Source organism: Cygnus atratus, chromosome 19 (genome assembly GCF_013377495.2).
Source record: "Cygnus atratus isolate AKBS03 ecotype Queensland, Australia chromosome 19, CAtr_DNAZoo_HiC_assembly, whole genome shotgun sequence".
In the NCBI taxonomy this organism is placed as follows: Eukaryota; Metazoa; Chordata; class Aves; order Anseriformes; family Anatidae; genus Cygnus; species Cygnus atratus.
Window position 1 is genome coordinate 5,046,926 of NC_066380.1, and position 15,069 is coordinate 5,061,994.

Genomic DNA, 15,069 nt, shown 5'->3' on the forward strand with positions numbered 1-15,069 from the left:
TCCACTGGGGTTTTTCAAAAAGACATAAGCAGATTAAATGCCCAAATCCAACTGTTGTTTATACAATTTAAAATTACTTGAATTTTTCTTCCTTAATGCATATCGTCTTTGTCAGTGTGCAGGGAGCCCCTGTTTTATGATGTGCAACTTTTTGTATTTTGTTTGTGTTTAACTTATTATCACCCTAACCTCAGAAAATTAGAAAATTTAAGTTACGCAATAATTTGCATTAGAGTGTCCCAGGCTATGTTCACACACAAGTGATAATTTATTTGCTAAACCTGCAGTAATTGCATTTACAAAGTAGCATAAACTCTCATAGTGTATTTAAAAAAAAAAAGTATGGGATTCAGTAATGTTTAAAAATAGGTGTGTGCTCTTGATGTGTAGATTATTCATTCTGAAGCATTTACATGCCTCTTTCACCATGCTATGGAAGTTCTTGGCTTGTGGATATTTTGAAGGCTTACTAGCAAGCAAGCTGTTAATAAGTCATTCAAATGAACAGGGAAACTTTTTTCTGCACAACTGGAAAGGCGGATTAAGGTTTTATTGCAAAACTGGCGTAACTAATTCCACTCTTGTTATATGTAAAAAAAATGGACTGATTTTACCAGCTGTGTATGTATAACTTTCTTGATTCATACATTATATATATGTGTGTATGTATATGTGTATATATATATATGTATATTTCTGGTGGTTATTTTTAATCCCTTGCAAAGTAACAAATGGAGGGTAGCTCCTGGGGGGACGGGGGGCTGTTTTTTTTGTTTGGTTTTCCCAGCAACTAACATTAGACCTGGGTAACTTTGAAGAGCAAGAATTCAAGATTTTTTGCCTTCATCTAAGCAGGTTAAAGAGAAATAATTAGATTTTTCAGTTTTATTGTTGATCTAACTAGGGCAACTGAGTTTCCAAAATCTTTTACAAAAATCTTTTATCAGAGCACATATGTGAGCTAGCATGAAAGTAATTTGTAAAGAAATGCATTCATGGTTCTGTGATCAAGTTGCGGAGTTGGTAAATGCACAAGATGTTAGTGTCAGTAGTGCCCCTCCTGACCGATCTCTTACAGACTTGGAAAGTGTGGCATCTCCCTGTTTTGAAAAGGTGTGAAAACTTTTCAGGTTTCAGAATGGGAGTTTCTTGTTGGGCTTCACTGTTCAGTGACTCCTATGAGTAAGCTCATCTACAAGCCCTCGATCTTGGTGTCCTGTAACTTTGATGGGGAAAAATCCCATAGGGAGTTTACTTGACAAATACTGCCAGGTGTTTTGTTCCAAACATTTGCAGACTCACCTGTTGCATAATAAAGGATATTTGGCTCAGTTTAAGAAAGTATTTCTGCAAAACATTTCTCTTACACAAAAACATATTTAAATATCCAGACTCACACTGTTTAAAATGCTGTGTATTTTTGTTTGAATATGTATGTACAGCATCCACCTGGGCTCATAGTTCATCTGTATCTAAGGTCAGGCAAGATTCCTTTTTTTCTCCTCTTACAATATTTCATTTTGTACATGTTTTGCCATCTTCCCTTCTCCCATGTACTGACAGAGCCCTGCTCCAGCTCTCCCCATGTCACGTTACAGCTGCTTTATGGTGGAGGTAGCAGGGCCATTTCCCTTCTCCTCCGTAGCGGTGTTTTTGTCTGGTCTGTGGTGGGCAGCTCTTGTGGTCAGTACTGGATTGAGCACTGCAGGGTCTGCAGCCTCTCAGAGATCATTTTGTAAGGAGCTGACATCTCGGTAGGCCTCGTGGGCTTCCTGTCTCTGCTATTTGCTGTTTCACATTTCAGTTCTCAGTTCTGACTCCGATGCTGGTTTCCAGAGGATGGCACGTTGTTCCCTTACCTGTTTGGAAATGTGGAACAGTCTCTGAAGATGGCATAGAGCAGTACCTGGCCCTGCGCTCTTGAGTGTTTCTATGAGTAGCCGAAGAGGAAGCGCAGAAACATCCCTGATACATCACATAGACGATGCCAAGGGCAAGGGGAACTGGAAGTGGTATAGGAGGACAGATCAGTTTACAGCACAGTATTGACTGTGTGGTAAAGTTTGCTGAGGCAGATAGTGTGCGTTTCAACGTGTCCAAAGGAATGGCTAAAGGACATAAGACGTGCACATAGGATGGGATGCTGTGGCCTGGGAAACGAGCAGTCTGCAAGGAAGCTTTCACCGTCAGTGGGTGTGGGGTCTGCTTGCAGCACCGGGTACCCAAGGCAAATGCGTGGGCGCTAGGCCAGGCCTGCCCTAACAGAGGCAGAGGGATTATGCCCTGCAGAAAGGATGTCATCGTACCCCTGCATGTGGTCACTTCCAGAACATGCCAGCCAATTTCAGTCACCAGTGCTCTATAAATGAATTGGAAAATGAATTGTAATAATGAAGTGTAATAAATTGAAAAGATTCAGGAAATAAAGAAAACACTAAGAATGGTTAGAAGGCTCAAAGAGGGGGTAAGGATGTGATAACCTATGAATTTCTATGCTGAAAGATTAATGTTGATAATGTAACCTTTAACCTCCCCCCGAGGCAAAAGTATGGGAATATGATAGCAGGAATTTAAGGCTGACAGATTTGGACAAAAAACAAGTAAATGCATGTTTTTAAAGGCAGAGTAATTAATTTTCAAAATGACATAGGGCTCTGGTGTGTTTCCTTTTATCAGTAAGTCTTTTAATTGCATTTAAATATATATATATATGTATCAAAGAGAAATAATTTAAAGACCTGTGGATATTATTAAAAAGGAGTAGTAATCTGTTAGTCTGTGCCCAGGAGCGTGTGTGTGTTAATTCTGTTATGTTGCTTTGTTTGGTAGATACGTCGATGATGTGATCAATCGCATTGATAGGATGTTCCCTGAAATGACTATCCAGCTATCCCGGCCAAATGGGACCTCTGCAATGCTTCTGGTAAGTTGGATCATTTAATCCCTTAAGATGGATTTCTTAAAGGATTTAATTAGTATTTCTAAAATGCAGGTTATTAAAGATTATTTTTTTTCCCAGAAAAACACTGTTCTTCATTTGTCCCTGCTGGGGGGGGGGGGGGGAGGAACATAAGATTTTTTTTTTTTTTGCTCTTAGGCAAATGGATGACAAAAAGAATTCTGCATTTAAACATCAGATCTATTACATTTTATTGTTAAATATGGTTGTAGAAATATGAACGCAAACTCAAATACGCACTCTGTTTTTCAGCAGTCTTGGCAATGAGTGTGTCTTAATCATGATAATTAAGAAGAAAAAAAGTGGGAGGAAGAGAAAGAAAAAGGAAACCAATATGATTTAAATTTGTTCAAATTGATCTTGGTTCATTGAATTTCTGTTTTATGATGAAGTCAAGAATTTGCCTTTGAAGTAAATGAGCAGTAAAGGCTGGATTATAGATAAACAGGTACAATACATTCGACTTATTTCTGCCTGACCAAGCAAGATTTCATTCCAGAAGAGCCTATTGTTCACATCAATTTTCAGAGGCAGCTGTTGTGCTTATAGCTAGAGAGGAGTCTTTAAAGTTTTTACTCGAGGACATCATCACAGAAGTAGAGTCTGTTGAGGTCTAATAGCATGGCAGTTAGAAACTGATTCTCCTCTAGTAAGATGACAGACGGAAGTCTCATCTTTTGCAAACTTTTAAATAAAACTAGAAAATATTCTATACCGCTGTTAAGAATTGGGACCAAATCAGTCTTTTCCATCTCAGATTTTTCATGGCACTTCCTCTTATATTTTCCTTTTTCATCCAGGCTATTACAGAAGGCTTGGGTATAATGTGTATGTGAGTATAGTTCTTGTTTCCAATTAAATGGTAACACGAATCTAAAACTCAGCTATTCTGCCAAAACGGATTTGTTGAGTCAATAGATTTTATACTATTTATAGAGTTTGTTAATTTGAATGCCCAATTATTTTTAGATGTTGCCTGTATTTTTCAAGGTTTTTGTTCACTTTTCTATAGTAAGTATAACTGTGGTTATGTTGTTCTTATTAATCAACTCTCTAACACTCCATTATTAACTTTCTTTGAACAGCCCAAAATTTGCAAGAGATTAACTGAGTCAGAGGTTAAAACAAACAGCTGGCTTACACTGGAATTAAAACATTTAATCTGCAATTGTTGGATTCACCAAGTGGAACAACATATTCCATGAAAGAATTGAATTCATCAGTGCAGTCTTAAGAAGCTCTAAGTTGTGGAAGCTTTTGCATTTGCTGCTAAGCTGACTTTATATTTAACTATTTCACTGTAGAAAGATGCTTGGTTTTACTGCCTTGCTTGGAAACCATTTCCATTCTCTTAGGTTCCTCTTTGCATCTAGCGAGTGCCTTCCAATTCTGATGGCTTTTTGAGGTCAGAAAATATGTGATAATTCTCAAGATTCGGGCGCGATTAGGAAATTATGTAAATTTTCTTGGATATAACTGGTTAGGAACAAGGTATGTTGGAAGGGTGGACACTGTAAAAGAAGCACTATTTGCAATCAGTAGTAACTTACTGAATTCCATGTTACAGTTGGTATCTAAATCAAGGACATTATTGTTGCTACAAGACAGCAGCCCTGTACTGAACCAGTGGCATGCATATTTTCCTTGGATCAGAGATCAGAAAGACTGTTTTTAAAGTATTTTTGCATGTGATTGTGTGATGGGTTTATCATTTTTTCTTTTAGGCAGGTTTTCCCTCTCTCCCATCTGTCTCAGTTGATGCTGCCAATATGGCTCTTTCCATCTGGCCCTGACTGCTACAGAAGCTTTTGCTGTTTTCAGCCACAAATCATTCAGCGAAAGGTGCTGCAGGATGGGCAGTGTGAAGAGCACCTCCCCCAGAAGAAGGGAGGTTTCTTCAGTACTTGTGATTTCTCACTATGAACTCATCCCAAGTTAGATTTGGAGTTACTCCCTTACAGCAGAGTGGTTTACCATAATACCAAAGGATTCAGATAATGCTTGTTTTGTTTAAGAATATTTCACAACCATAGTGTTTGCTCAGGGTTAATTAAGTAACTCTGTGATCTCAACCAGTTTCATCCTTGGACTGTTCATGTCATACCTGCCATTGCTTGTGAAGATCTTGGACGTAGAGGTTATCTATTTGTTATGTTAAGACGTCTTTAAATGCAATCATGCAGTTTATCAGAAACACATGTAGTCATTGTCAAAGGCGTGATAAACAGTGTACATATTTTAAGAGTGTGCAAATTACTGGAAGGAGTTGGGGAAGAAAAAGGGTGTGCTTTTGAGATTCTTTGAAACTTCAGAATAACTGGAGACATTGCCAAACAAATAATCTTTAGGAAAAAAAGACCTAATACAGAAAGTTTCAGCCCCACGCTGATTGAGGTACAAGTTTATGTGCACATGGAAATCAATTTATGTCCTTAGCTGTAGAGCTGGGACTTGAAGAGTCTCTGATTCATCCAGTGTTTCAAGAGGAATAATTATCAGTGGTGTGAGCTGCTGGTCTAAGTCTTATGGCTAGTAACCTTTGTATTAAGCTGGGTTCTCCCTAAACAGAGTACAGCTTTCACATTAGCTGAGAACTTTAAGCAAAGAAAAAAGAAAAAAAAAGAAAAAGAATTATTCCTGGCAGCGCAAATGCTGTGCCTTGAAAGGTTGCTGCCTCCTAGTCCTTTGAGGTTACTGTTTTCTCCAGACAATAAGGAGTTTTTTATGTTTTAGATTTATACACAGCAATTGTACCTCATTAGTCTGGATTTATGCTACACAGACCAAACACATAAATAATTGAAATCTTTCAGAGCTGTGTGAAATCCTCAACTGATTTTAAAAGCAGTTTATCATTTCAAGGTGCTGTTTAATCCCAATCTTCACTAGTGATTTTTCAATTTATCTTTTAATCACACTATGCATAAAAAAGACTAAACATGGAATTATATCAGCTTTAATAAGTGTTGTGCAAAATTAATTTCCAGTAGCAGCAGAGGGAACTGAGGACTCCTTAAGGTTTTTGTGAGATTTTGTTGGTCAAATGCCAGGATCTATATAAATAGATAAACCTCATATCTTAAGAAAACATAAATTGATTTTAATTAATGAAAAATACCTAAAAATACCTTGATTTTTGCTTGTATTAAATGGTTAGTTGTATTCTTAGATGATACCTTATTTTTTCTAGTAAGGTACCTTGATGGTGTGATTACTGTATGATTGTTTCACATACCTTGTTTCTGCTACCAAAATTCAGAATACTTTTTCAGTGTGAAGCTACCAATTCCTGTATACAATTCATTTGTTTGATATCAGAAATATTTTACAAAACAGCAAATATTAGCGCTATTTTTTCAATGACAGATATGACTTCTTTAGGGTCACGTAGCTAGCGAGTCCTAGTCGGACACAGGAACTTACTCTCTTGTCTTGATCCAGGAGCTACTTGGTCTTTAAGGATATTCTGTCTCCCCAGTGTTTGTAAAGCTATATAAAAGCACTGCTGTACAAGTTAAGAACATTGGGTAAATATTTTTACAAATAATGAATAGTTTTCTATATTTTGAGCTGTTTCTAAAGGATAATGATATGTATAACTAACTCAATTTGAAAAATTGTTTCTGCCAAACCAAAGCTCATTTCAGAAATCACGAGTTCTTGTTTTCATGTTATCTTAAAAACTTTCCGATGATAAATTCTTTTCATACAATTGTACAGATGCCTAGATTTTTAGTAGATCTTTCCTGTAAAAAGTACGAAACATTCTTCTACAAATTCTATTCATTCTCAGTAAAACCAGACACATTTGCATTTCAACTTTCAAGTCTTGTTCCAAGCATTTTAAACAGTCTGATTGTATGGAAGTGGGCTGTATTAATTGCAAATAGGCTTGACATCTGTTCACTAAATCTGAATAATTTCTTCTGTCTGAATTTTGTTTATCAGTGTTTTATGTAAAGTCAGGATGATTTTCTCTGGGAAAATGGATTCTGAAATTTATTATTTGCCCAACAAAAAAGGCCACCAAGCTGATTCTTGGTCAAGACACCCTGGTCTTGGGAGAAGCTGAAAAACCAGGGGGAAGAAGAATGCTAATTGATACAAAATTAGTATTAATGTCATACTCGACTAGAAACAATTAACGCTGTTCCTAAGACACACACACGCTCTTTTCACCAAACTGCTTAGCAGTGTAAGCGTTTCCCTTTATCGTTGCGGTGGTTCATTAGGAAGCTAGTATTGCCTTAGGACTTGCAGAGCTCCTCCGTTTCTTTCTCAGAGGCAGCACTCACGTGGAGCATCTGCTCCTAGTGGGCTGGCGCCTGCGCGTCCCTCTGGTGACCTGAAGTTGCAAGTTGTAAGATGACTGTGGTTAGTATCTTTTTCTAATTGAACTGACCTTTGTGACATCTGCCTTCCAATTAGCAATGACAGCAAACTTTTCACATGTTAGTGATTAATTCTCCAGGGGGTTTCCAGTTGAGTATTTCTTCTGGAAGTCAGATGTCTCGTCCCTGCAGAGCAATGCAAAGCAGGGCACCAGAGGCTACTGGCACTGGGGAATCGGTGACTCCAGAAAACGTGGATATCCTGCATGCTTAATGCTAGCGGGGATGAAAGGTAGGCAGGTTTATGATGGGAACGTAGCCACTTTTGGTGGCTTAGGCACCTAATTTTAGGCACATGTGATGAGTCTTCATTTGGGGATTTATTCTCCTGGAGACACTAGGTAGGTTTTAACAAAGCTGCTGGGATGTCCAAGGATCCCTTATGTAACTGGGTCTTGAGGAATCTCTTCTGAACCAGAAGGGAGACTGTTGGGACTGCTGTAGCTTCACAGTTTGTTTTTTAAGATTGAGGACCAGCATTTACGAAGCATTTTAAAAATGCATTTGAGGTCATGTATGTGGAGGTAGAAAGCATTCAGTGTGAGCTGTGGGTGGGAATCAAGCTGTAAATTTTCCACTTGTCCAGTGTAAGAATCAGGAAGATGAGGAACGGTCTTTTGATGGGAAAGTGAACAAGAGTAGGAAAAAGTAGAGAAAGACCAGAGAGCCATGTCCTCAGCTTTGCTCCCTCCCACGGGGTTAATGCGCACCAGGGTCACTGACCAGTCCCAGTGGTTTGCAGGTCTGTGTTGGTGTTTTTACAGTTTTACATTCTGTAAAATCCCTGTAAAACTCCTGCTGTGCTGTAACACAGAATGCAGAAAGAGGCAGAATCCGTTTTGCCATCCGTAGCGGTGCTGGACTAGCGTGACTGATCCGTAAGTGTGACTGGCCATTGGCAAAATCTGGCGTTTAACCTTTGAACAATGTAGTTTGTTCGTCTTATCAGCAGAATGTGCCATGGTACTGAGGGAGAGGATCACCAGCTCATCCTTGATATGCCAAAATGATTTCAAGTCCTTCATTTATGCTGACGTTTTATCGTGCACTCTTGCAATTAGGTTAGATTAATGAAAGGTAAATTCCAGCCCTAACATAAAAAATAAAAAATAATAAAAAAAAAATCCTTGTAAAGAACCTAATTAGTATGTTTGTTTATTTAGACTCTAATGGCTTAATTGCATCTTATCTTGCTATTTACAAATAGGCGTCATTAAAGAATAGCGAGCATGTGAGGGAAGGCACAGCATTCACACAAGCAGCAGATGAGACACAGGGAAAAAACCAACAAACTAGTTGAAGGCCCGGATGGTGGGTTCTAATTATTTTTTTCTTTTAATACAAAACCTTATTTTTCAGTCTATATAAATAGGATCTCCAACCATTCTAGTGATTAGTAAGATAAATGTAGAAGTGGGAGGAAAAGCTTATGGCTGACGGTGTCACAAGGAGCAGGTGTCTGGCCTTTTGCTAGTAACGCGTACAGCTTGGCTATATCCCTGGTTCAACGTTGCCTTGTTGTTTGCTAAGGTGAATAAAAGCTGCATACAAAGTCATCCTCCTTCTTCTACTAGCAGGGAGGTACCCATGTTAACTGAAAATCGTGTTTTCTTTTTTAGCTCTGCAATGCAGAGCATCTGCAGCTCAGATCAGCAGCAGATTCCCTGGGATGCCGAGAGGAAATCTGGAGCTGTGGGAACCTTTTTGCACAAGCGTTGGAGCTCGGTGGTGTTAGCACGCTTTCTCCTAATAGCAAACTCAAATAAATCTGAAGGAAGAATATTTGTTAATGCATTTTTAAAATTGTTTATAAAAGCACTTTTCATTTGTTGTCGGTTTCAACGAGAGGGCAAAATTAAGGGGGGGCTGTTTCAAGCTATTTCCTCCAGGCAGAATTCTGGCAGGGTAAATGAATTCTGATGCTTCTCATTTTGTAAATTAATTTTGGCCCTGGTACTGACTTATTTGGAAATGTACTCACTGCTTTTCCAGTCAGTAAGTGATGTTAACTGGGAAATTTTTAGCAGTCTTACCAGAAATTATCTAAAGCATTTTCCCTGATGATTCTGTTTCCCTCCCCCATCCTTGGCATGCACTGCCTGTCATATGCTCTTTGAGAGTTATCTTGGTGATAGACAAAATATTTTTAAAACTGGGATATTTCAGGATTTTTATTTTATATATTTTTGTCAGAAAAGCTGCATAATATTGCAGATTTCAATCAGCCGCCTGTCCTACCTTCTTCTGGAGCCTGCTGTTTTAGGAAGCAGGGGCATTATGAATAACTTAACTGTCTGAATTTAGTACACTTGAGTTAAAAGCAAGTTAGATGTGCATTGTTATTACGCAGACCAAAACAGAAGCTACAGAAGTATTTAACTTGCAACTGTTCCGTTTTCAGCTCACAGAACTGTGGGGCATATTTTTTCATTCATATTAATTGAATTTTAAAGTGACCTTGTACACGTATTGATTTGAATTAAAATTTTCTACATCAAGGACATGTTGGCATATATCCTACAGGCGAAATATTAAAAAGCCAAGTGCTGTCTTAACAGGGTATTGACAGAAGAAGTTGAAATTTAATGGGAAAAGTTGGCTTAGAAAGGGAATTGTTGCTTTTTTGTCACAATTGAAAGGTATCTTTTCTGTATAATGAAAGAAGCTCCTTGCAGTTGGTATCTGTGGAAGTGCAGGGGCATTTTAGTGCCCATTAAGAAGGGATCAGTCAGGCGAGCCTTGACCTCCAGAAGCAGAGACCTGCGCTATGGGAGTTCAGTCGAACTATCTGATTACTTTTTTATCATAGCCATTAGTTTTTTATTGCCTTCTTTCGGGTGATCCATAGGGACACAGTTGTATGACTGAAGGTGTAAATTATATTCCATACATAGATCTCTTCTGAACACAGACTGTGGTTAGCCGTGTTCAGCAGGCACTGAAAGAAAATTGTTTGCTGGAAAACATGATGTGTAAAAGACGGTCGAGGTGAACAAAAGTGTTGAGTCCTCAAAACAGTTATGAGCCTCGATTATCAGAGGAAAAAATAAAAGGTACCTTGTTTATTGTAGATAGCACAGAACGTGCTTTACCCTGAAGAGAGCTGTGGAGCATCCTTTTGGCTTCCAAGTCTGACTGCATCCTCCAGTCCAGTGCCAGGCTGTTCATTCTCTGTACTGCTTGCCTCGTTCTTTCAGTGCGGTTAAATTGATGAACTATAATTTCTCTGAGCTATGCTTGCTTTTTCAAAATTGCTTTTTCTGTCAGACTTAACTCACGTACTAATATGCCTTTTGATACAGTCCCACATGCCGACATACATTTCCCACATACAACCCCCATGCCGACACAGCAGCAGCGTAAAACAGGGAGGTTTTTTATTTCAATACCAGACTGCTAATTCAATGCTAATTAGGTCTGCTAATACTGGAGCTCATTCACACAGCCTGGTGCTAACCTGGTTGAAGTTGCAATGTATTCTGTTGTTTGTATTACCACAATGTCTGGGTGCCCCTACTCCCAGCACAGGACCCCATTGTACAAATCATTGTGTAAGTAGTGATTCCAACCTGATATCTTCCTCAGGGAGCCCACATCTAAAATGCACATCTAAGGATGGTTTTACACTGCTCCTTCCAGATGTGAGGGACGGGTAGGCAGCATAACCCTGCGTATTTGACATTCAGACAAGTTGGGGGATCCCCACTTGTCCCAGACCAGTTGCAGAATTGGACCTTTCAGTGTTGCGTGATGGATGGGAGCTGGGGTCTGGGTACCTGTGACACTTCCCAAAAGGGAATCACAGGAAGATGTGGGAACAGATGACGTGTAAAAAGGCAATGAGCTAATGCAGAAGCATTTTGAAAGGATTTGTGCAGGTAAGTCTTGTGGGGAGGTTTGAGGCCAGCAGTAAGTATATTCAAGCAAGCTGGAGTGCCAAGCATGGGACTCTTCAGTTTGTTACGTGTGACTAGTAATGCTGAGGATTTTCAGGAACATCCCACACAGGCTTCAGAGCAACTTCATCCAATTTTTTTTCCCTGCCTGGCAGCAATGTGAGATATCATAAATGCAAAACGTAAGGGAAGAGGAAAGAAATGAGCATCCACTGAAGTGTGTGAAGGCAATGAAAATAGAAAATATTACATATAAAGCTGGGTCTGGATTTTTGTAGGACTGCCTTTTTGCTCTTCATTAAGAAAATTTCTTGTTTGTTTAAAATTTCTTCTTTTTCTCCTTCTAATTTTGCTGTGTATGATTGCCCAGCGTCAGTTCTCTCAGTAGGCATATATCCTAGAGAGCTGCCAGGCTTACTAAGGTAGGGAAAAAAATATTAACTCTAAATGTGCTGACAACTTTTTTTCAAAGTGTCTCCATTTCCTCATCCTACATCGAATTAATTATGCCGTTATGACAGAACTGTCTTTCTGATTCCAGCAGATGATCAGCGTTATAGATCAGGCACATCTGGGTCATGACTTCGTATTTTTAACTTAGTTGATGCAGTGGTAGGTACCGAAATAACTCTGCTACTTTCCTTTATTTGCAGGCCAGCTAGGTCTTATTACAGAGTATCCCAGCAAGATTCTACATTTAGAACCAACTTCACAGCACTTGATAGCATGATAGGGTTGCCTGAGAACACCAGGTAGTTCCTACATGTTCGTAAAATCCCAATCTGCAAGACGAAAGGGATCAGAGTAAACTATTCATGCTGTCGGCTTAGTTCAGGCCTCGATGCAAGTTACCCTACTTCAGCCTGTAACATTTTTCTTCAAAAATGTACTAGTTCTTCTGACCTGCTTTTCTTCTTCGTGTTCTTGCAAAATCATGCCTAGCAGCCTGTCTTCTTGAAGTCTGACACCGACTTCTTTTTCCTTTCTCCTTTCCATGTCCTGTCTGTTTCTGTCAGCTCGTTTTTGCCTATAGCTTAGTCTTCTGCCCTGGAGCTGCTTTCTCCACATCCTGTACCAAAGAGATGTCAGCTGTTCTTTTCAGGATCTGTAACCCTGTCCTGCTATATGGTTCGTCAAGGTGGAAAAGCAATATTTACAGTGGCTTGGGTAGCTGTTCTGCAAAGTCCTGTGTTCTCACCCCCTTCTTAGCACTTCCTATCACTCCTAGCCCTCCTCCAGCACGATCCCTGCCTCTGCTTGCTCATGGGGTCTTTGTACCAGATTTCCCATCGTCTTGCTTTGGGGAAAAGCATCTCTGCACGTCAGAGCTGATTTGCTTGTTAGTCGTAGTCAGCATCGGATTGAGGTTACTCCTGTTGAAGGTGGGAGGTAGGAGTCATTAGCAGAAATTAAAAGGGAAAAACATACAACAAATCGATGAAGATGAGGATTGACTGATTTCTTTGGGCGTGGATTTGTCTGCTGAGGTTAGCAGGAAGAAGACGATTGTTATCACGTGTTAATCTAAACTGGACGAAAAATTGGAACATGGACAGTAGAAAACTGGCCAGTGCCAGTTGGGAAATGTTAAAATAAATGTTTTTCTGATCTTAGTTTTATGCTTTTGTGGGTGAGTGAAAACTCTGTAATAATATCTGTGTAGCAAAACACAAAGACAAAATTCTTGTTAGACACATCTTACCCATATTGAACTGCAAGCTCATCTTTGAATTGTAAATTGATTTTTAGATTAAAATGCCTTCATTATTGTATTTTTGTCAATACTATAATTTAGGCTTATTTCTGTTATATACTGACAGCTTACATGTGATTTCCGTGATACTAGCTTTATTCTTTGCATTTTGCCACTTCTACAGAAGAAAATTAAACCTTTGAAAATGTAAGATTTTTACTGTTGTAGCTGTAATTGCCCCCGTCCCACTCAGTTTTCTGGTAAATAATTCGACATTTTTAGCGGACCTAAAGTGTTTTACATTAAACTAGTGGCATTCCTTTTGAAAGCTAGCATTAGAAGAGTCTGATTCTTCTTTCAAGTTTTTTTTATAAATGGACTTACATTGGAGAATATAAAATACATTGAAACTAATCACATTTTCTCATTGTTTTTGACAAGTTATTGAGTTGTGTTGTTAATAAAATGGAAAGAGTTTCTTGGCAGTGTCATGTCTACACAAGGGAATTCTGTGAATTCATACATTTTCAGTTGCAAATGAATGTTTGTTCTGCACTTTATAGTCTCTCTTCCTCATAATGCGCACAGTGTTTTTAGATCTTTTATTTTGTTCTGTCTATAAAATATTGAGAACTGAAATTGCATCAACTTAAGCTGTTAACTTGATGGTCTTGTGAAGTCAGACACCATTAGCTCTCCTTCAGCTTGTTTTTGTCCTTCTCTTGTTCTTGACAGGTTACCTTAGGAAAAGTGCTAAAAGTGATAGTGGTGATGCGGAGCCTCTTCATTGACCGGACAATAGTAAAAGGCTACAATGAAAACGTCTATACTGAAGATGGCAAGGTAGGTTACTGTATATCCAGCAACATTAAATTTTATTTTTACCTGGTATTTAAATGACAGAAAAGGAATCCCATCACAAGTGTGCTAGAAACATAGAACTGTCAAAAGACTTTGTGGATGTTTTGCAAAGCGCTCAGGTTTAAATTTATCGTGCTCTGCTTCGATTTTTTCATACCCAAATGTCTGACTTTTTTCTAAGCTCTGATGCCCTTGCTTGAATTTCTGATTTATCACCTTAGACCCCAGTTGCCTCATTAATAGTGTCTACTGAGAAAACATTTTTTCAGTGTACCAGCACATCGGTAGACCAAGGTTCAGATTTCTCTTTTGAGCGCCATCGGGAAATCTTGGGCTAGCTTTATGTTCAAGTTGATAAGCTCAGCTATGAGAATCATTGGTAGGTAGTCCTCAGTTTGCTTGTCAGTAATAGCTCATCTTGAACAGCAGCTGTTAAAAGCAAGCGTTACCTGTTTCCACAAGTGTTTTGTTTCATGAACAATTCGCCCTGCTTGAACCCACAAATTTCTTCCGACTGCACATGCTCCATATGGCTCTCTTTTTAGCGCATCAGAAGATGTTAATGGGACCTGACGGCCTTCAGCTCAGTTTGTTTCTTTTTTCAGGGTGGAACAGTCTCTTACGGAGACATCCGCCAGGATGCTCCTTTGCCAGTAACAGTACTAAATGCCTCCATGTTGCACATTTTCTCTCTGGAGCTTTCTTTTCTGATTATGAAGCCTATTAAACTACAAAGTTCATTATATCAAGATGAGCACTTGGCACCCATAGGCCATGTTATAATGAGGTGAGACTTTTTTTTCCTTTCAGAAGTGATAACTGTGTTTTAGCACACAGAAGCACGTTATGTACTGACCCGGAGTTCAGCAGCTCTGAGTCTGAACGTCTGTTCCCCAGAAAAGGCCAGGAGCTGATCCACTGAAGAATATAGCACAACTGTGTTTCCTAGATGAGAGATCCTCACTCGAAGGGCAGGGGATTGACCTAGGAAGTAGTAAAATAAAAATTGCCTGGTTTTGATTTGCATTATTCAAATATACAGGTTTAAATACCATTTTGCAGCAGCAGTTGCAGCATACTCCCTGTGTATTAGCATATAAATGCAGAGTTACGGCACCAGCCCCTCTTTACCCGAAGTTCTGTTTAGAAGTGAAATGATAGTCTGCCTAAAAAGCACTGACAGTGCTTGATGGATTCCTGTGTCACATTTCATTTGGATGTGCTCCTTTACTCTGATGAATCCAGTTTCCTTCGAAGCTCCCTTGAAAT

At 39.0% G+C, this 15,069-nt stretch overlaps 1 protein-coding gene across 2 annotated transcripts in view; it reads left to right on the forward strand.

Moving 5' to 3' along the window:
• The window catches only part of MED27 (mediator complex subunit 27), a 93,542-nt gene that overhangs the window by 60,867 nt on the left and 17,606 nt on the right, over window positions 1-15,069 (forward strand). For both annotated transcript variants that reach the window (XM_035555311.2, XM_035555312.2), the window contains exons 4-5: window positions 2,830-2,923; window positions 13,675-13,782. In XM_035555311.2, the coding sequence (XP_035411204.1) occupies window positions 2,830-2,923; window positions 13,675-13,782 (202 nt within the window). The remainder of the gene's footprint in view (window positions 1-2,829; window positions 2,924-13,674; window positions 13,783-15,069) is intronic.